A 22,905-nucleotide genomic window follows, 5' to 3' on the forward strand; every position below is an offset into this window, starting at 1 on the left:
TGAGCGGAACAGGTTTTTGAAATGTTTCCAGTGTTCCTCCCCTCAAGATAGTTTCCTTTTTCAGTAAAAAGCCACACGGGCCCCTACAGCGTGTCCACCGCTGCTGCACCCTGATGCGATTCAAACGCAGGCCTGGACACAAGGCTCCCTCCCGTAATATGCCCTTCACCTGTAATGCGCCTCGCTGCAGCAACGCTGCTGTGGCCAACATCTTCTTTGCGCCGCGGCCCCCCCGAGCCGGCGATGCAGGTGGCGGCGATAATTCTGGCGCTCCGATGTGGCTGGCGGTGGTGCCTGCCCGCTGGGGCAGCTGTTGTCGTCGCGGCAACCTCGGGCGCGTGCGTGGGGATGGGTGCTGACAGCAGCGTATGGAAGGAGCGAGCGAGCGAGCGAGCGATCGAGCCTCCCCACCGCTAGGCGTGGCGCTTTGGCTCGCGGGGCTCGCCGCTGTCAGCTCGGGAAAAGGCCACGCTGTTATCGGAGAGAGCGCTCGCTGGCACCATCACACGGCGGCCTAAATACTGTTTGCTTTTCAAATCGAGCATGACAGCTGTGTGCAGAGAGGGTCAGTTCACCTGATACACTTTTCAGAGCTCATTTTTGTTTATTAAGAGAAAACAATAGGCAGTGACAAAATACAAAAACAAAATCTTGCAGGCTTTCTCTTAGTGGCTATAGCGGCTCTATACTCTGTTCTAACAACCCATTTCCAACTTAGCATTGAGCAATATGTTTATCTATTGGCTTTCAGTAAGATATTCCCTAAACAAAGCAAACAGTGCATCAAGGTTGTGAGAGGTGTGTGTGTGTGTGTGTGTGTGTGGGGGGGGGGATTGTATCACTTGGCATTTCATGACTGTCTGGGGGGCCCAACGCAAGCACAGGCACAGCGGAGTGTGAGAGGCCCAACGGAGGAAGCTGCCTGTCAGGCCTCAGAGGTGACACACACACACACACACACACACACACACACACACACACTGCCTGCGTGATGGCTCTGATGGAGGGGCTCTCAGGGGCGTCTCGGTGGCGGTGGGGAGGTGACTGTCGAGTGACATGTGGGGGTCCCCTGCTCTCGGCCCCCCCCAGGTGACATGTTGTCATATTGGGTTCCCTGACAGGCTGGACAGCGATGGGACGACGGCTGGCTGTGTGGGCTCTGGTGGCGGCGGTGCTGCTCGGGGCAGTGCTCTGTCTGGCCCACGGACGAGGGACGAGCGCCGACACGGCCAACAGAGGAGCGCAGGAGGAGAGCGCCTCCAAGGGACCACAGCCCCCGGTGAGTGTGTGATCTCTCTCTCTCTCTCTCTCGCTCTCTCTCTCTCTCTCGCTCTCTGTTTCTATCTCTCTATCTCACTCTCTACCCTCTCAGTGTGCCAGGAAAACAGTTTATTCTGGCAGCAGATCAAGACTCGATAAGCCTCTGAAATAGCGTGCACGGTATCAAATATACTGAAGTTATGAAGTTATGCATATGAAAGCAGTGCACCATTTAAGATGCATATTTATTTATTTTTTGCTCTCTCCAAGTTACGGCTCAAATTGTGATACCTTCCTCAATTTCATTAAGTGATGTGACTAGGGCCTCAGAGGAAGATTAATGACATGGTTATTGTAAGGGTTGTTACTGTAAGCTGAAGGCTCTGCTCGTAAGTTGCAGAGTAGACTCAGCCAGGCAGGCAGACCATGAAAAATGCCAACGTTCTTCACTCCTAGATTCCTTTTCTTGTGATGTTTTGTTTTCCTTCGTCCACATTTGCATCACAATACATTCTTGTTGTCTGCAAAAGCCTTTGTAGATTTGTTGCCTTCTTCTCTCTCTCTCTCTCTCTCTCTCTCTCTCTCTCTCTCTCTCTCTCCACTAAGCAAACGCTTCTGTAGATACCATCTGCAGATGCGTTTTTTCCCCTTCATTTAATAAGTGCTTTTACTCAGTTTAACATTGCTCGGAAAAAGGAGAGCGCGTCTGTTCCCTGCCAAGCCCCGGCGCAGACGCAGACTCTCCCTGTCTTCTGAAAGTATTTAATTATTTGTTGCACATATGAAATTCTTGCCAGCCAGCCCACACACCCACCTCTCCCCATAACCCCCCCTCCCTCCCTCCCTCCCCCCTTCCTCACCCCTTTTCCGCGCCCCTTAATCAATTGTCCCGTGGTGCTGCCAGTGCGGAGAAGAGAGAATATTTCCCCCGCAGTTGTTTTCCCAATTCTTTGTGCAATTAAGCATAAACCCCTCTGGTCTGTTTTGAGTCTGTATTGCCCATGGGGAGCCGAGCGTTGGCAGCGGACGGGGGGGATGGGGGGGGGGGGGGAGGTTGGGACGGTGTTGGGTTGGGTTGAGGAGTGAGAGAGAGAGAGAGAGAGAGAGAGAGAGAGAGAGAGAGAGAGGGAATGTCATTGCTTTTTTTTCCGAAGCTGTTGGGTCCTCCGTGGTCCCTCAATAGTCAGGGAACAGGAGGGATGGAGAAATAGACCAAATTTGTGGCTGGTCTGGCATTGGCTTCGGAAAACCCTGTGGTGAATTGCACTGAATAAGTGGGGAGGTACCTTCAGGAGGGAGTAATCCATGGCAGCTTTACGCTTCAGCAGAAACAAACAAACAAACGCGTCTCCCAAATGCCGGAGCTCTGTACTTTAATGATTAAAGCCGAGGAGGCAGCAGACCTCAAAGTTCTTCAAAGCCCTCTGAGGTGGTGGTGGTCAAAACAGACAACAAAATGGATAAACCCAGCGACAGAGTGAAAAGAACTAGTCCAGCTTTTCTCAGGGATAGTGCTGAGAGAAATGCGAGCATACTTTTTTTTAAAGAAAAGCCAATAGATTTCATATATTGAGTTGAAGACTTTTACTTGAGTATGAGCTCTAAAACTTTCAAAGTTTCACAAACCATGTGGGGAGACTTTTACTGAATTTACCTTGCCCACAAAATTTGAGTTTGGAATTCATTCTGGAGTCACTCCATTGAGAAGTCTCTTTGCCCAAATCAAATCAATCAAATTGCCTGGGCAGACTTCATACAGTGTTGGACAGGTGGGCAACAGTAACATTGTCATCCATGTCACCTGAGCACACTTAAGTTGATTTTGTTGACAACAAAAATGACTGTAGCCAGAGAAGTGAGATGTTTATATCCTGCTATTGTGTCTGTTATAAGATAGACAAGATATCGACAGAGAAATAACTTTAATAGACATTCAGAAATCACTCACAAATCCAAATAGCGGCTGTTACCAGACTCTGATTCTGATTCTGAAGTCTCCAAGCACACCGTGTATCCACCACAGACCTGTGCAGATGTAATTTCACAGGAGGTTACATGAGCAATTTTCTTCCAAGACAATGTATTCATCCCTGTCATAACAGTTCACAACAGTTCCTTTTGATGAGAGCAGCCTATACGGCATGGAAGGATTCACCCATTGTCATAATGACAGGACAGACGATACAAGTCATTCTGCTTCTTACACTCTCAGAGATGTTTCTATTGACCCCTAAGAGCTGCAAATGGTGGGCATTTCACACACTCGCTCTGAATTTGAACAACATGGATGTATGCTTTCAGGATGGTGGCCCGTGAAGGTCAAAAATCAGTCATTTCAATTCAGAGCAAACACCGAGGGCTTTTAGAGCTTTAAAAAGACACTCTGGCGCGGTGGATGCCGAGAACAGCTAAGTGGTGCGATTAGCTGGGATACATGGATGCAAATACGTATTTAACTCTCTTTTTGAGATGACGTTTTTGAGGGGTATTATCCTCAGAAACGCACCTGCTTCAAAGAGTCATCTCAACCCTTACAGCACACAGTTCAGCTGTATTAAGGTGTGTGCCTAGATTCAATTCACATTGCGCTGAAACTTTGCCTTTTGGATTATCATGGTGATTCACCAGAGAGAACAAACAACAGGAGAGGAAGGGGTGAAAATGGAAGACGAGATAGACTTGTGGATAGAGAAAAGCGCAGGAGGAAAACATTAGACTTTAAAAGGAAATGCATTTTTAAAAAGCAGAATTGGACACAATGTGGAGTGTATCCACAGCACCATTGTGAAGTTGCGGCAGCTCATTTCAACACGGGCCTGCAGGGGCCTCTAGACCGGGCCTGGGTCATTAGAACACTTCACCTGTTCTTTGTGAGTTTCTAAGCAAACTGACCCAGGGAGGTAATATCATCAGCGTGTGCATGCACCAGGAGTAATTGAATAGCCCTCAGTACAGTTGAGGAAACGGTCGAAGTTGTAATAGCTCCTAGCATGAGGGCATGATAAGATTGGCTTTGTTCTATTATGCAGCAATGCCGTACCCACCAGACTAAACTCACTCTCTTCTGTTTCTGCATGGACCTCGGCTAAAATTTGTTGTCTTTGATTGAACAATTTGGGAGATTTCTCTGAAAGTACAGAGGGTAGCCTATTTGGAAACATGAACAGATCAACCTCTTTAGTATCGTAAAACCCCCATGACCACATCATAACCATGTTGTGGTCGATACCATGCCCTATCAATAGACAATGGTGCCTTAACGCTGCTTGAATTACTTGAGACTGAACGTAATGCTAAACAAACCGTTGGATTGTGACAGACATAGTCATTTAATAGCAGACTTAATTGAAACGATTTAATTCAGTCAATTAGTAGTTGGTAAAAAATGCATCTTAAGTATGTAAATATACGCATAATCTCACCAATTGAAACCTTGCTGATTGATTTGAGAGCAAAAAAAATGTGTTCCTGAAGAAAGCAAACAACAACCAGGGTTTGCATTTAGTAACATCGTTGACATTTACTGGATCTTTTGATCACAACAAAGTAACAGTAATACTTTAACAGTGTATAGCAGTCCCATTTTCATCCATTTTCAACATTTCGGGGTACCCATTTAGTGCTTAGGGGATTCCCTTTTTGTCTAAATCCGTTGAAAAGGGGCATGCTTCCATCTGTGACAGCCATGTTATAAGGTGGTGGTGGCGCACTGGTAGCATAGTGGTTAGCTGGTCATGCAGTAGCCTGAAAAATTGTGGGTTCAATTCCCAGCTTCCACCATTGTGCCCTTGAGCAAGACACCTACAGTAACCCCAAGCTGCTTCAGGTACAATGTAGTTCCTTGTAATATAATTGACGCATGTATGTCACTTTGTATGAAAAGTGTCAGGAAAAGAAAAGTGCTAAATGGAGTAATGTAAGGTGTAATACCGGGTGTTCTGTACACACATTGGTAATGTCAGAGTCTCCATTCTCCTTACTGTAAGTCCTAGTATCATCAACAACGGGTTTGAAGCCTATTTTCTAAGGTAAAAGAACGACACCGTGCTGCTTTAAAAGCTTTCTCCAGACTCCAGTCCAATCTCTTTTGTCCTCCCTCTCCTCCTCCAGGCCCTCTGCCAGCAGTAATTGCAATTAATAGAAGCACTTATGGGACAAATCATGCCTGTAAATATCACAGTTAGCATGTGTGGAGCTGATCCAGCTAATGACTCAAATTTAATGTTGGGGAAAAAGTCATTTATCACGGATTGCCATAATTTGCTGCTTCAAGACTTGTTACTCCCAGCAGCTCTCTTTTGAGGAAGATTCACTCGAGGAGGGCAGTTTGTCTTTGTGCTCGCAGAAAAGGTCTCTGTCAGATTCCATTGTGGATGCGAGGAAGGGAAAAACTGTGTTTGTGTGGATTTGTATCAGAAACACATTTTTGTTGGGCTGGGCTTGTTTCTGTGTCAAACGATCTGTAGCATGAGACATTTTTTTTTTCTTTTTCATGTTGGAAAAAGTAATTTCACAGCAGTTCAATTTACTGAGCGATGTGAAGTAATTGAATTGTTGGGTCTGATTCTCTCATTGTGCATGTCATAGTGGCCTTTTAAATGTCACGCTGGTTAGAGTTGTCGATTGATTCAGTTTGAATTGATTTTTACTCTGGGTGGCCATGCACTGTTATTGGAATTAACAACAGACTCTACAGCAGGAAGAAAGATTTTTTAATCAATGGTAAGATTATTTCAAGAGGAAATAATACTGAAACATTTTACCGGCAACTGTAAGGATGTCTTGTCTGAAATCTCTATATCAGGCATGTGTCGTCGTATTTTGATCTTAAAGCAAGCGCAAATGACATTTTATAGATATACTTAAAAACATCATGTTACAATAGGCTGAGGAAGCACTGAGGAAGCGTCTTACGCCTGTATTAAAAAAAAAATAAAAAAAATAAAAAAACCTTTGGCCAGATATGTCCTGCATAGTCGGCTACATCTTATTATTCATAGGTGAAGCTGACATGCAGATGAAACTTTATTTGCTAAGTGTCGGCAATATACAGAAGAATCAGGGTATTCTAGAGACAGGAAAAATATGAAAGCCATACCCCGGCAATTAAGATGGACAGATGGCAGGAGAAAGGAGGATTTCAACTTGGCCTGAGCAATGACTGTAATCACACAGAAGCCTCAATGTGATTTTAAAGCCCCAGAGGATGAAGGCGCTCTGTGAACTGACTGCCAAAGGCTAGCGCACACATATGCTTTTTTCCCCCACTGAACCACTTCAGTGGCCAAGTCCTGCACAGAGAGCTGCTGCTACTTGTTATACGTGGACAATCAAAGATAGCACTTGTAAACTCCGCGAGCCAGAAGGGCTATTAAAACGCGGCGGATCAAAAAGACTGCTTTGAATGGGGAGCCCCTGGACTTTGCTGGCACCGCTGTTCTGCCAGGTGGCCAGGGATGCAGCCGGAATCGCATGTTGTGTTCGCGTTTTTTGAAATGGTTTGGGGTGACCACAGACCTGGTTTGTGCGACTGTTACATATTGCACATACGTAGTACACTGGAGTGCAGGAATATTGTATCACGAATAGAAGAATAGAAGATAGCCTCTCTGTATTATGATATCAGCCGTATTTCCAGGGCCATTCTTGTAGAGAATATCAGAATCAGAATCAGAATTAGGATTATTGGGAGTTAGAACACACAAGGGATTTTGGAATAGACAAGGAATGTTCTGATCACCACAATCCCTACTTAGAGTGTGTTTGTCACAGGCTCTTTTAGAAAGCTGTGATCTAGTACGTCCTATTGAGACAGGGGAGGACTGTTGTACTGTACACAATTACAGTGAGAAGATCAGAGCAACTTCACTCTTTTGAAAACTGTCATTTCAAAGAACATTGTCAAATGAAAACATGTACTGTACACATCCCATCCTTGTCTATTTTGACACATGAAGACAAGCTTTTATTGCTGAGTTTGTTGTTGAGTTGAGTCTGTCATCAGTAGCCACAAATTATAAAAAAAAGATTTCATTTTTTTTTCAAATGGGATGATCTTAGATTGTAATGTATATTGGAATGAGAGTGAGCGGAAATTCACTGTTTGTATTAGACCCTGTCATAGGTGGAGATGAAACTCAAACACTGTCCTGGTGCTAATTCTGTCCCCTGTGTTTTCTCCCATGCAGCAGAAGAGCGAGGCTGCAGGCAAAGCTTCTGAACGTGAGTACATCTCCTGCTTCTTCCTGTCTGTGATACCAAGAGTTACTGTGCTGGCGTAGCCTAGCTGTCTGATTTACTGTGCTGATTTACCAGTCCTCCTGCTCCTGCCCTAATGTGTCCCCCTCCCCTGATGATGATTGTGACGTCCTTTATCGGAGAAGATAGTAACTCACGTCGCTAATACAGCAGCGTCACTATTGTAGTACAACATGCACACTAAAGTGGTTTTAGTTCAGCTTCGCCCCTGATCTGACTCATGGTTGTAGCTCAGCGTTGTGTTCGATAGGAATAGCCTCACTTGCGTTGTGTAACATCTCCAGCTTAAGTGTGTTCCAGTTTAGTGCCTTTCATATTGTGCTTGAAGCACTTACCTGATGTGGTCAAACGACTGTTGTCGGTATTTACTGCTGGGAAGCCATCAGCCCAAAAGACATGAAAATGATTCAGTTGACAACGTGGATGCGTGTGGGTGTGTGTTGTGAGACGGCTTTGTTTGTCCTACATTATTATACCGGCTACTACTGCGCTGTATTATAATTTGGTTGCAGAATATTTCCCCTGTCACTGGAATCATTTGGGCCAGTGAACCGCATTGGAATTTCAGCATGTTCAAAGCTACGAGGAGAAAATCTGTGACTAGTCTTCACAGTAATGGCATTTGTGCTGAGATGACGCAGTCCCTCCACTCGGGCCTTCATGTGTAGCTCAAGCCATCTGCATGCGCAGTTATCAAAGAAATCATCAGCACTTATCTGCATCAACATGGGGTCTTCTAATTTCCTTCAGAAAAGAGAAATTCTATTTAGTCCTAATTTTAAAGGAGAAAAAAACATACCGTATTTGCGTTGGCAGAACAGGTAAGTTTGGTGTGAATATTTGCTAATATGAATTCTCTCCAGGGACTAATTATTCATTGCTTTTTTTTTTAACATTCTGAGTAAATATTCCCTTCTGCGGTCGTCTCTCCTGTTGGCTTTTTACATGTGAATTGCAGTTAGTGCTAGTGTTAGTCAATATCATTTCACAGCCTATGGATGCCCCTATAGCGCTACTCCTCTCTCCCCCCTCTCTCTTTCTCTTTTTCTCTCTCTCTCTCTCTCCCTCTCTCTCTCTCTCTCTCTCTCTCTCTCTGTTCCTCTCTGATATGGGAGGGATTGTATTGTAGTGTCTTACTGCCTCATTTCCAGACGCCAGCATTAATCATAATGGCCCAGTTTTCACTTGAGAGACACGGCGCTACCTGCTGAAGCCACTGCACTGCAAACGTGGCACGGCACCATTCGAGCGGCTCAGACAGAAGTCATAAATAAACGATGCGTCACGTCGGGAACACCACATGTAGTTACAAAGGTCACACGGACACGATAAATACATTTTTTTTTCTCATTCTCTTTCTTTCTTTCTTTCTTTCTTTGTCTCTCTCACCAGAAAGCACAATTGAATAGATTTGATTATCTTCTGGAAAGAAACTATTAATATGGCCTTGAGTGCTTAATTTATGAGCCCGAGCGGGGCTTTAATCAGGGTTTGTTACTGTCTCAAATTAAACAATGAGCAGAGGCAGACCCAGTTAACCAGGCCCGTGGTTCATTTAGGCAGTAATTGCGTGGGAATTAGACAGGGTAGCACAGACAGAGGAACCCTTTAACCATCTCTAAGTGGCAGGAGCAGGCAATAGCACGAGTGGGGAGACGGAGGGTGGGAGGGGTGGGGGACTGAAGTAGAGAGGAGGAGAAGAGGATTGGGCTGTAGGCTCCGTAATGCACCTTGAGGCCTTTTCCAATTGTTTTGGTGCTTTATAAATAAAATGAAATGGAATTGAAATGGACTAGAATGGGAGAGAGACTGTCAGTGGAGGTAAAAAATAAAAGCAGGCGTTGGATAGTGCCGGGGGAGTGGGAGGCCTCTCTCCGTACGCCTGCGTTATGAATATGGAATTCTGATGATAATGAGGAGCATTGCTATTATTGTTTAATATCTATCTCCACTCAGGGTGCACTGAGGACACGCCACATGATGATCAGTGTACAATGAAGCTCCCATTACTGGCCTGCTCACTTGAGATGAGGCGTGAGGCCAGCTCCTCATAGGGTTGATTACAGCTCGAGCAGATACCGCTCTCCAACCCAGCCAAGCTTTCATCTTGTTTGTGCCACGAAAACCGAGCTAATACAAACAGCACGCCGGCTCCAGGAATGGAACAGTGAACAGTACAAATGAACTTGCAGTGTAGCTGGCAGTGCAGAAATGTTGGGGGTGTCAGAGGTTTCTGTCAGTAGTCTGAAGAGGAAGTGTTGTGAACAGGTGTAAATGACATGCATCATCACTTTGAACAAGGAGGAATCCTCACCTCATTTGCAAGCACTTCAGAGTGTGTGGCAGGTTTTTTTTCCCCCCTTTCTCTTCTCTCCAAATACTCGGTTGGCCCCATTTCGCAATCCTTTCCCAGGCTACAAATGCGGCGCCTCAGACAGCACACGTGTCAGAGCCTTCAAGCCATCACCTCACCCAGCGAGATTACAGGATAGAGTCCGGCAACAAAGACTCAGAGGTTACAACGCGCAAAAGACCAGAAAGATTTCAGATATGAATTTTCTATTCAGTTCGAGGCACGCAAGGTGTTCAATTCCCCTCAATTCATTTGATTTAAAATTCACAATATTGTTTATTTTGAAGAGTGGAATAAATGCTAAAAACAAAAGATAAAAAGAGTATCAAGAGCAAAATGATAGTAAAAAAAGAAAGAAAAAAAACGCAATAGAAAAATCAATGGGTATTCTGGTCAGTACATCTCCGGAAATCTAAAACAGGTGTTCCTCACGGTAGTGCCCTGGAGCTTGTGCAAAATGGGTCTGTGTGAGACGGCCCAAGCATATGTCCCCACTGAGCTGTCTTTCTGGCTTTTAATTCCTCAGGTAGGCAGTTGGCACCAGCCTTGGATTACCTCCAGCTCTCTAAACCGCCGGGAGCGTGAAGCTCCAAACGCTCACTAACCAGCCCCACCTTACCGATGCACTCTCAACCCTACATGTATAAAGCACTGACTCAGTAGAAATGCTGGCGTAATGCCATACTGTTATAACAACTAACGTGGGCCTAGACATAACCAAACGATCCATGTGAGTATGATTCTGCCAGTGTGTGTGTGTGCAGAGTGTTTGCTTTCCTCACATGTAGCTGACGGAGGAAAACAAGAAGACTGTGATGTGGTGCAGTACTTGAAAGAACCATGTCGTTACAAACTTGGTAAGATCTGGCAGTTATCCCGACAAGCTGCTTCAGATGAAAGAGAAATCATTGAGAGTAATTAAGACCTACCCTGGAACTGGTTGTACTGTGCGTCACTCTTGGGTGGTAGTGTGGCAATGTCTGCTGAGTGCTGACACTTTATTTAATTAAGATGTACCACATTAAAGGCTGCCCCGGCCGAACAGCCGGAGAAGATATGGAACATGTCATTGAGCCATGGCTGTCTTCAGAAAATTGCACAGAAAATTGCACACGGAAGCAGATGCCCTCAGATTAGCTGGAGAGGCCGATAGTGGATCCTTCGCATCATAAACCTCCGTCGGGAGGAAAACTCACAACGGAAACCCATGTGTGCGAGCGTCCTTATTATCAAAGGATTTCTGCTTTCCAGGCTTTGATTTGCACCCGGGACTATCTGGGGTTAGAGACCAAAGTCATAGCAGAAGGGAGCGGTGCCAAAACTTAAGCCCCATATTGAGCGTGCTCAGAGATGCAGTTGAAGGACTTAAAGAGGGCACATCATATTCTCCAGAGACTTCCGGAACCTTACTCGCACACGATGAATAGCACTTGCCTCTGACTGAGTGAGGTGCAGAGGTCTCTCCAGCTAGGGGAATCAACTCTCAGCTGCAAAAAAAAGTTGAGAAAAATAAGAAACAAACTCTGAAACATGATAAAGCACTTCCAATAAATATATTTTTAAAACATTGCTACACACTTCATGTGGCATGAGCTAGCAGAGGACCAAGTCTTTCACTAAAATACGTGCAATATTCAGTATTTCCCCTCAATTATTGGTGAAACCCAGCAGGTTTTGTCAGTGAAACTCATCTGCAGGCTGCACTACAATTCACTAAAGTGGCAAAACTTCATGATAGGGCTCCAAAGTCATCTTATAACAGTGGTCTTACCTGTCACAAAACACTGTAGGTCTGGTCTGTAGTCCCACACCAGAGGCGGAATCCAAAGCATTGCATGGTGTCCTAACCACATCTGAGCGAGCGACTGTCTGGTAGCATCAGATACTCTCTATCTACATTGAATCCGTTAAATAGTCTCCTCGATTGTGTCATGTTTCTTGTTCAAAATAGCAGGGCAATGTGGTTGACGGAAAGAAAATAGAGACAAAGTTCTGCTAAAAAAAAAAACAATTGCTTTGCATCCCGTACAATTAGGACACCCCGATTGAAAACAATGTAATTAAACTGATTTTAGCGCTAACGCTCACACCGCGTGTAGTAGGACTTGGTGTTAGTAGCATTATTGGTCACTTTTCCTATTGAAAAGTGTATCATACCAAATAAGTAATAGTCTAGGCCTGACTGAAGGCATCTGAATCATAGACTCAAATGTTGTCATGCCAAGATATCACAATATCTGAGCTAAAAATGCTAGCAGTATTCAACATTGTTAGCATCGTACAGTAGGCTATATGTCCTCAAGAATGACTATTTATTTGTTTTGTGGACTAATTATGCTACTTATGTTATGTTGGTTTTAGAGATAGAATAAACCTGCTTAGCCCTCTTATGCTATCATTCAGACAGTATGCTCTTGACAACAAGGTTGTATTACCCTCCAGACCCACTCTATCTACATCAAGGACTTTTATTGCCTGGCATCAGTAGGGCCCAGGTTTATGGGGTGAAAAAATAAACGATAGTGCTGAATTCATATGATGTGTTCCTTTCTCTCGCCAGCCAGCCAGCTAGGAGTTAGAAAATAAGTTATTGAGATGGGAATCTCATCTGGTGAGCTCCTCTGCACCACTTTGTCACTCCATAAAGGACAAAGTGTATTTGCATATCTCCGGGGAAGTGGAAATATTCATCAGATGCTGTCAGGTCAGGTTACATGACTCAGTAAACACAACCGGAGAAATTCCTGCATATGCCATATGTGTCAGACACATACGCAATACTATGGGAAGTGTGAGAGTTTGTGTTGAAAGCACGAACACCTTCGTATAGCCAGGCTATATCTTCCTGGATCCTACTGAATGTGTTAGTTGGCAGTTCTATCATCCATCAAAATCGTTGTTCATGTAATGGCCATTTAGGGATCTTGCTGTAATGCTGTTATCTGTAAATTAGTCCAGGCCTCCAAGGTATGGGTATGCTTAGTTTGCATTTTATATTTCCCTGCTTATGGCCTTGCATAGAATCCACTGGAAGAGAACTCTGATTTAGCATATCTATATGTTTATATATATGTGTGTATATATAGCCTACTGTGCACACACACACACACACACACACACACACACACACACACACACACACACACACACACACACACACACACACACACACACACACACACACACACACACACATACAGTATTTGCAAAAAGGGATATTTATGTGAGCCATAACGCTACGGTTGAAATAGAAGAGAAAAGCTAGCTGACCTCCTGCTAGCAGGGCCTCTGGCAGGCGGCCCAGAGCGGGGTGAGAAGGGCTCCCACTGTACATGACTACCGCGCCTCGCTCTTATTATTAATTAGCGCTCTGCATTGATTATTCACAGTGAAATATTGGAGCCTGAGAGCCTTCCAAAAAGAAAATGACCAAATGGAGGCTTATTTCTGCAGCGTTGTTGCTGTGTATGGACGCAGTCAGATTCATTTTTTATTATCAACATCTGTAACCGATATTTTGGTTGATAGTAGCAAACTTTGCTGTCACATTTCGACCACACGAGTGAATGTACCTTAGTCTTGTTGATGGCAGGTAAATGGTAGAAAAAACATTTTAAGGAAAGGTTTGGGTATGAATCCTATACCAATTATTATATGAATTATTTGGTTTGCATATAAGGCTGTGTTAATATATTCTTATACATATGGATTGCATATGGATTTGTACATAGTGTGTACAGGCCCTTTTAAAGGTGTAAAATATTCAGTAAAATAGGGATGTCTGCAGACATCTCCTCCCCCCCCAGACGAGTTATTCATATAAAATACAGCTCAGCTTTACGGAGCTTTTAATGTGATATTTGCATTTCCGGCATCATTTTTACATTTGACAGGCAATTACGAGTCACACTTCTTCTGGCACCATGCTCTGAGCTGCGCTGCCAACACGCGGGCTTTGAAGGTAGTCTTTTAAAATCCAATCTGCAGTTTGTTCATTTATGAGCCACTTTTAGCCTGCCCACCGCCTTTGTGCTCGCCATGTGCCCGTGCGCGGGAACACAGACAAACATTTTGATGAATGCTTTTCTACAAAATGTTTCCGTTTAGAAACAGCGGCAGGCTTATGAATAGTGTTTATACTACGCTCGATTTCTGTAAAAAAAAAAAAAAAAACTATTGCTTTTTATTGATTGTGGTTTTGTGTCTTCGGGATCTCGGGATGATATGAAACAGTGTGCCGGACCAAATTGCTTTTGTGAAAGACACCTCCTATGGCATGTGAGCGTGGGCGCGTGTGTGCATGCGTGTGTGCGTGTGTGTGTGTGTGTGTGGTGCATGTGTGTGTGTGTGGTGCGTGCTTTTGTCTGAAATATGCACACCTGGTTCTTGTCATAGTCCATCACTAATAATATATAACATAAACCCACAATGAGCTGCACCTCCCATTTGTTCCCACTTTTGTGGCCCCGTGATTTTGCAGCGCTGCTAAACTGAGGCGTGTGGGCTGAGCTGTCTAAAAGATGAGAATCATATGGCCAATCTGAGTCTTCGGTGGTCAAAGATCTCATAGATGGTAGAAAGATATGCTCTGCCCACTCCCTTGGTTAAGCACTCTATCACAGCTTTCCTCCCACTCAGATGTGTTGTCACCGAACCTATCCTCCGCATCCATAAGCCTCACTAGTCAGAGGATATTTATCTTTTCTCAGGCTTCTACTTCTCATATATACGGCAACAATAGCAGGTTCTTTTGATAACCCCCCCGTATTTTATATTCAGTTGTATTAGGCTAAAACAGCTACTTTTTTCTAGTTTATTTGCACTTTAAACAGTTCTGTTAAGGACATCTATTCCCAGGGCTGCCATCTCTCGTCAGTCGGGGTAGCACACTGTCGGGGATGATAAAGAAATAACTACATCCGACACAACAGGCTGCCTTCAGATAGTTCCCTTAAGGTTAGGCCAATCTTCCCCACTTCAATTGCCCAAGCCATCACTCCTATGCCACAGAGCTGGAGCCATAAAAATGTATTTCTTGTCTGCTGGATCAGTCTGTATAGAGCTTAATGTGTGCTATCAGAGCTCTCCCTCTCTATATGCCATCTGCATCCCCCTTCGGTATTCCTCCATTGCAAATAGACATGTCCCATTTTAAGACAATGGAGCACAACTGAGGACAAAGCAGATGATTGTTTTTATCGAGGTTGCTGACTGGAGGCTGCTTGTCTAAAAGATTCAACCAAATGGCCTCACCTGGCATTAAGTCATTGGGGAAGAACCCCCGACTCTCTTCTCTTCCAAATGAGCTTCATATTCAAACACAAATGGGGCACACAGCGCATGTGACAAGGGGGGCGCACGCCGCGCGGCAGGTGGGGGGACCGGAGCTGGACACTCGGGAGAGAGGCTCCCCACCTTTTCTGCCTCACTTAACAATCGCACAGAGGAAGTGGGTCGAGGCATGAATTAGGGGTGTCTGTCTCCGAATAAGGGCAGCCTCTGGAAGCAGGTTTTTTTTTTTTACATACATTATACATCCAATTCTGAATCCTATCTCTTTTTCATGTATTTAAATATGTAGCATTCTCATTTAGTTGTACATTATGAAGTGAACATTAAAAGGAGGTTTGATCCAACAATTGCTACAGTAGCATTTAACAGGGAATCTTATAACGTATTTCATATATTTATGGCTTTCATATAAACACAATTTGACCTTGTTCTTCCTTTTAGAATATACATCTCATTTTTGTATTGTCTTAAACACAGCATGAAGTCAGTCAGCACTGAGAGTCTGAAATCAGCTGCACACAATTATATTGCACTTTGCTTGAATAGCCCCCCCCCCCCCACATTTCCCCTACCCCGTTTCCTGTCTGCCTGTCTGCGCTTTTTGATGTCATATTTGGCATTCAGATTTTTTGGGATGTCTGACTTAATGTTCATGCGCTACGATGACACAGTTGCTCTCCCGGAGACATTTTTGCATCCTTGAGGAAAACATGAATTTCCACTGAACTAAAAAGAGACGTGGGAGGGGGGGGGGGGGGGGGGGTATAGTGGTTGGGGATTGGCGATAGACTTGAAAAAGGTAACGTCTCCGTTTAAACAAAGTGATTTAAGGACAGACAAGTGATGCCTGTCGAGTGTTTACAGCCCTCCTGGGTTTGTGGGGAGGAGGAGACGCGGGTCCTCTGCTTTAATAGCTGTTTATGCGCGCGACAGCGCTAGCGACACATGCACTTCTAAACGAGCTAGCTGCTGTTTGCGGACCCCGCTCCTCTCTAGGTCATTTTCTCTGGCGGTGGTGAGCACCTGATTTATGCACTGCTTAGCTTGGTAACAATAAAAGCAGATTTAGTATAACATTAAATATTAATGGCGGTGTCTTTGAATATTTTAAGAGCGGAGTTAGCTCTGTTGCAGTGGCGTCGTTCCCTTACATACTCAGTGAGGCACTAGCAAAGCATGAGAGGAATATTCTGGGGGAGGTGTGGCGGTGGTTATTTTCTTAGTTTGTGTATCTCTCTCTGTGTGTGTGTGTGTGTGTGTGTGTGGAGAGAGAGAGTGATAGAGAGAGAAGATTTAATCGATGAAACATAAATTAACATTTTTAAATGTCTCCTGCTAGGTTGAAATGGTCCACATGAGTAAAGTATGGCAACTTGTGGGGGGGAAGGGAGGAAAGACGAAGCATTTGGGATCATGTGATCCTCAGACTCCTGCATATTTCAATGCGTCTTTGTCCTCAATGTTCATTTGCCCGTTTCATTTGGTGCTTACCGTTGCCATGCCAGGGCTTAATGGCTTGCCATATTTGGTGTTGCTGCTGCCATGCCAGAGTTAAATGTCACATGCCATATTGGTTTTGATGGGGTGTGGCCCATTTACTGGGGCAAGCAGTATACTATACACACGCATCATGCCTATATCATCCTAATCATACTAGAGCCTGTCTTCACCCTTAATGTGTCCTGTCTTTATATCAATGGAGAATTAGTTTCAGTGGCAATGCACTGTAATGGCCAAAAAAAGCCTTTCAATTGAGCGTACTACTGTACGTGCATTAAATTTTCAATCTTAGAAAGATCTAAGAACACACAGGAGGATCATCCCTCTATTAAGAAAGAAGAATATTATGCGGTTTAATAATCTCTAATATCAAGGTAGTTGTAATGTTGCTTTATATTGATAATATTTCATGGACTAAGTTACTCCTGGCTATGAGGGTGAAAATGATGGCTCCCTACCCTCTGCCTCCACCATTTTGCCTAATTACATTGATGAATATCCCAAGCATAATGGCATCCATGTATAATTGATATTATATATCAATATTATTTAGTCAGGAGCATATGAGATATGTTGAGTTATCTGGACGTGCTATCTCACATGATTCACGCGCATCATTTTTTCCTCTGAAGCATAAATATTTTAAAGATTTGCCCAGACATGGGGATTCAGGCGGGTGATGGCGTAGCATTTGTCATCTGCATGTGTTCGCGTGGAAGTGCTAGCTTCCTGTCGCTATGATTATCTTCTGCACAGCCAAGTATGGAACGTGCTCATTTAGCAGCTCTCTCCCTGTCGCTGTTCCCCCCCAACTGATACGTAGAATTAAGCACTGTCTACACACACACATGGACACACACATGGACACAGACACGGCTGCTAGCTGTGCTGTGGGCACTCACCCAGTGGTTGGGCGTGGCGAGGACTGTACTGTATCTCAAATGTAGCCCGGGCTCATGCTGTTTGTCTGTGCGTGCATGGCCAGCCTTGTGTGAAGTCTAATGTCTCTGCAGAGTTCAGAGTGAGTTCAGAGCGCAGGGGCAGACGTGGTCACTCGAGGGAAACCACTGGGCTTTCAGGGCTGCATGCTTTCCCAGTGCAGGCATTCCTATGCAATATACTGTATAGAGTATACCATAATGTATAGGGTTTACCATAAAGTATAGAGTTTACCATGACCATTTGCACCGGCAGTCCGGCACCTGCCCAAATGCAAATATTAGATGACATTACAAAGGTTGGCATATTACTCCTTACTTATACAGGAGATAGGAAATGTGTAAGAATATTTGCCTTGCTAATGTAGGGTGAAAAAAATAAAAAAAGAACTTGGAAAACATATGTTGTTAAAAAGTGCAAAAATTCAGAATAGCTTAGCTGTTGCTTGTTGGGATTTGCTGATTTGTTCTCCACCACCACATGCCTTTAAAACTTTTGCAAACTCCAGCTTTTAATGTGACAGAAAATATGCCTGGAGACAAAAAGTTTGCTGTAGTTCAGAAAACGACACCTGGTGTTATTTTTGATGCCACCAAAGCTTCTGTTATGCAAAGCGTGCTGCTTAGCTTACCCTCCGCACAATAGAGACACAAGTGAAGTTTGTCACTTAGCCGTCAGCTGGATTTAGGCTGTGCTGTGTGATTGGCAATGTCTTTAGAACAAGTGCATACACTGCAGGTTGTCAGCTAAGTCTTCACATGATTTGCGTGAAAAAGAGGTGCTATTTGTATTAGGCTATTTATTGTATTAAAAAAGAGACGTAAAAAGGATAAAGGACAGGGCTAAGAAGAGTAAACACAAAACACAAACACAAACACACACACAGATCTATTTGAATATTTCAGGTTCTGAAATGGGGATTTGGTGATATAGCTTCATGAACCTGAAAAGAGGTTTGAAGAATGCATTGTTGAATTTTAAGAGAGCAGAAATGCTGCAACTTCAGGGCCTCAGAAAAGCAAGTAGGCGGTCAAAGGAAACTTTCAAACCGTGTTCCTGGTTGAGTAAGAGCAAGGCAGGATTCATATGCCTAAAGTGAAACCTGTTTTATGTCTGGATGAGTTCCTTCAGAGAATTACTAATAGTGTTTCTCCTTTACCTTGAGACCATGGAACCCCATCGGGGTGAACACAGAGAAAATACCCCAGCCAGATTTCATTGAATGACTCATTGGATGCTCTATTGCCATAAAACAGCAAATTGATATAAAAGTGTGGCTGTGACACTAATGATGGAATTAAATAGTAATACAGAAGGTATGACTCGAGTCTACGCTCGTAATAGCAATCTTGGTCTTTAATAACCAGGCCTTGTATAGACCCTTTCATCTGCTCATAGAGGGTTTCGGGTTGAAACGTTCAAAACCAGCGCAGATTCTTTGAAATTCAAATGAAAGGGACTTTAGCGTAATACTCTGCAAAATGATGGCTTTTTTGACAATTTCCAACCACCAAGATGTTTTCTCTGCCACCAGAAATGCCTTAGGAATCCACTTGAATTGCACTTGCCATCCTTAGGCTTAGGAATGCACTTGCTGGCTTATGTGGTTGAGAGGGTCTATATGAAACAGACCTGAGATAACCAGCCAGTCTCAAGTGACGCTGCCTGAGATTGCTGCTAAAGGAAAATACTGTATGCGATGTCCAGATAAGGTAAATGATGATAGTCAAGACAAGAGCTACGGAGAATGTAGTGATTGTTTACGTTAATCCTATTAATAGTTTAATCCTAAACAATTTTCCTCACGACAGGAATTCAACCCAGGGCTCCCTTGAGCTAGAGATGTAAGATATCAATTTGACTCACCTGGTAACATAAAGGATAAATAGCAACGGTGGAAATAATAACTGTACCTGACTGCATATGTCGCCATTGGTCGGCTTAATGTGATTTTCTCTGCTAAATTGAGAGGCTGGCATGAAGGGGGTGTCCTCATAAAGCACAGAGGCAGATAATGCCAGAGCCCTGTGTGGCCTGAGCACGTAGCGTAGAGCATCGATGGGAGATGCTGCGGAGCATCAGCACTCTAGCAGAGGGGAACGCCATTTGGCTTGATTGGCGCAAATGGGTCTGAATCTGGTCGAAATCAACAACAGCCCGAACTGATTGAAGATGATGGAGCACTTAGGTGCAACAGGCCAACTAATGATAAATACCTGGATTCAATCCGAGCAGGGCAGAAGGGGGGGGGGGGGGGGGGCTGTTGTTGTGACGTATTACTCAGAATGCTGTAGGGGTCAATCTGCTTTTAGCTTGGCAGAGAAATCTTTTTTTCACTCTTTTTCACTGGGTAGCGTCTACTGAGTCAACCATCTGGTGAGGACAACATGTCAAAAGTGGATTTCTTTTTTTCTAAAAACATTAACATATAATCTTTTTTTTTTGTCTAAAATAGATGTTTTGTTAAACTAGGTCTCTTGTCTGGAATGCACGTCCCACAGTTCATCCACATAATGACACTATCTATCTGTGTAAAAACCCGATAATTCAGCTCAGTCTTGGTAGCAATGTTTGGCTTCACTGGAGCATTGGAAAGAGAAGTGTGTGTGATCCCCTTTCTTGTAATCAGTTGGAGCTCAGTTAATATTTGTTTTCCACCCCCTACTGCTTACACAGCACTTTGAATAGTGTGCTTAATATCAGGTGTGCAACTCACCAGAACTGAAGACAGGAGGCAAGAAGGAATGTAAACACTGGAATCGGTTTTCAGTTTCTCCCGGCTTCTCCCTGGCATTGTACATTATCAACAGTCTGTGTGAGGAAAGGATGCTATTTCAGTGAGTGAATGTGTGTGTGTGTGTGTGTGTGTGTGTGTGTGTGTGTGTGTGTGTGTGTGTACGTAGTTGTGTCAGACTGTGTGTGTGCGAGAGAGATAGAGAGAGAGAATACAGGAGAGAAAAGAGAGAGAGAGAGAGACAGAATGGTGGACAGAAAAGGGAGAGAGAGAGATAGAGAGAGAGAAGGGAGGAGAGAAAAGGGGGAAAGAGAGATCATCCAGGGCAATGCCTCTCCTTCCTCTCTGCAGTGCTGCGGCCAGACCGGGCGCTTACTCATCCTGCTCGCTGTGTAACAAGCCGGTGACTGAGGCGCTCTCCCAGATCCCACTCCCACTGGGAAAGAGCCCGCGTTTAATATGACTAATTGTGGGAGTGGGAGTCAGGTAATGGAGAATGTGGATACTAGGTGCTTGTGTGGTGGTGGAGGAGGTGGTAGTAAAAAGGTGCACAAAATTCTTAAGTAAAGGTGCAATTCTGAAGGAAAGAAGTACAAAAAAAATTCATTCCAATGCTCCAATATACTAAAATAATATTTATGTGTTGTTACTTAAATAATGTTTCCTTGCAATTTTGGATGCAAAGTAGGCCTGAGAAACCCTAGGCAGGCAGTGCGGTTCTAGGGAGAGCCGTTTGGGTTGAGTTGTGTGTGAGTGTGACGTGTGTCGGCCCCTGTGCCTGTCACGCTGGCTGCTTTGTGTCACGCCGGTGTTGTCGAGCAGATGCATTCTGCCGGCAGCGCAGATGTCTGCCGCGGTGACTGAGTCTTGAGGTCAGATCGTGCCGGTAACACCGGCGATATTTCAGCGCACAGAAAGTGACAGCGCTCGATAGCAGAAAATGAGGGGAAGGAGGTGTGTGTGTGTGTGTGTGTGTGTGTGTGTGTGTGTGTGTGTGGAGGGGGGCAGTGACAGTGGCAGATGTCTGTGTGGGAGAATTCTCAGGGCGGGCATGGTAGCCTATGTTCTCCCCATGTGAAGGTCAGGGATCTCTGCTCTCCTGTAGGATGGGGGAGGTTGGTGGTGATGGTTGGGGGTAGCGTTAGGGTTAGGGGTGGGGGGAAGCCGGCGGGGGGCGGGTGGGGTAGTGTGGTAGGGAGGGCTATCCCGCTGGGATTGGCAGAAAGCTGATAACATCTGCTTTTATCACCAGTTGCATGGTTGACTGCAGCTCAATGTGCAAGCGACAGGCAGCCCATCCATCTCCATTCTCCCCAATAGAGAAGGATATGGATCACGGACGAGACTCTCGAGGTTGAAATGTCACGGTGATCCGCTTAAGTGTTGTTTTTCTCTGGGTTCCAGTCACCAAGTGAGCCATTTGATAATGTGTTTATTATGTACAGTAATGTACACACATTACAGACCACTCTATATCAAATAGCTGGTTCAAGCGTGATTAGTGTGTATTATGCAGATCATTTAATTAACCATTGTAGCAAAATGATAGGGCCTGAATCCTATTCACTACAATGTGTTATATGTCACTCCAGGGGTCCTTTTTAAAATTCAGATGCAATCAGACCTTCATTGTAGAAGCCACACGCAGATTGGGCTTTTCCTCAGCAGCCGCCTAGTATGACAATCAAAGCGTTTCCTTCCCAACACTGTAATGGGTAGTGATTTTCTTAAGGGAAAAACAACTCACTACACTGTCAGCACTTTGGAACGAGATGTACTTACATGAGAGGGCAGAGGGCAAATTGAATTTTGATGAACCTCCCACAACCTGTAATAGCAATAAACATTTTCCTAAGACTGCTACCAAACATATTGTCAATAAATGGGACTGCCTGTTAAGCGAGTCTTGTGCAGCTAAAAGCTGTGGTGGCTTACGCCAGCATAGATCTACTGTCAAGAAAAAGGGGATGTTGCAGCATTGTCTCAAATACCTATTTATAAATCGTTCATGTCTAAAGCATGTCTCATTTGGTATGGTTTCGTAGTTCCCCCAGACTGATACTCTATCAAAGAAATTGTGTTTCTTCATTACGCCTATTGATAGTTGCTAGGATAAGTGGTATTACCTTTGTCATATTAATATAAAAGCAGAAGCACTGAAGTATAAGACATATTCCACTGATGATTTACCAGAGCAAAACCTTTTTGGCAGCTATTGATCGAGATCGCAATTGATATTTAGTGCTTGGAATTGGTGGCATTACATAATGCCTTTTGAGAGACAGCGTTTAGACATTTTTTTGTGGTGAAATATCAACCATACGTGATATTCTACATAATTCTACATAATTGTTGTAGCTCTGAAGCAGTAATGTGAGCTGCACCATGTCTGATCAAACAACTGAGGGGCCAGAGATAGCTGGCACACAAACTAGTTTTTCACCTAAATTGTACACTGCTTTCTATGCCATGTTGCAAATTGCAGTATATACTGTAGCATTGATTGCCTTTGTTGAAAAAAAAAAATCAAAAGTTTAAAACATTTCAAAAATGGTAAAATTTCAAAAAT

At 44.1% G+C, this 22,905-nt stretch overlaps 1 protein-coding gene across 1 annotated transcript in view; it reads left to right on the forward strand.

The window, feature by feature from the left end:
- Positions 1-1,132: 1,132 nt before the first annotated feature.
- The window catches only part of fstl4 (follistatin-like 4), a 114,993-nt gene continuing 93,220 nt past the window's right edge, over positions 1,133-22,905 (forward strand). Inside the window, exons 1-2 of the mRNA XM_062535820.1 lie at positions 1,133-1,279; positions 7,449-7,482. Coding sequence (XP_062391804.1) covers positions 1,133-1,279; positions 7,449-7,482 — 181 coding nt within the window. The remainder of the gene's footprint in view (positions 1,280-7,448; positions 7,483-22,905) is intronic.

This window comes from Sardina pilchardus, chromosome 5, assembly GCF_963854185.1.
Source record: "Sardina pilchardus chromosome 5, fSarPil1.1, whole genome shotgun sequence".
NCBI classification, from domain to species: Eukaryota; Metazoa; Chordata; class Actinopteri; order Clupeiformes; family Clupeidae; genus Sardina; species Sardina pilchardus.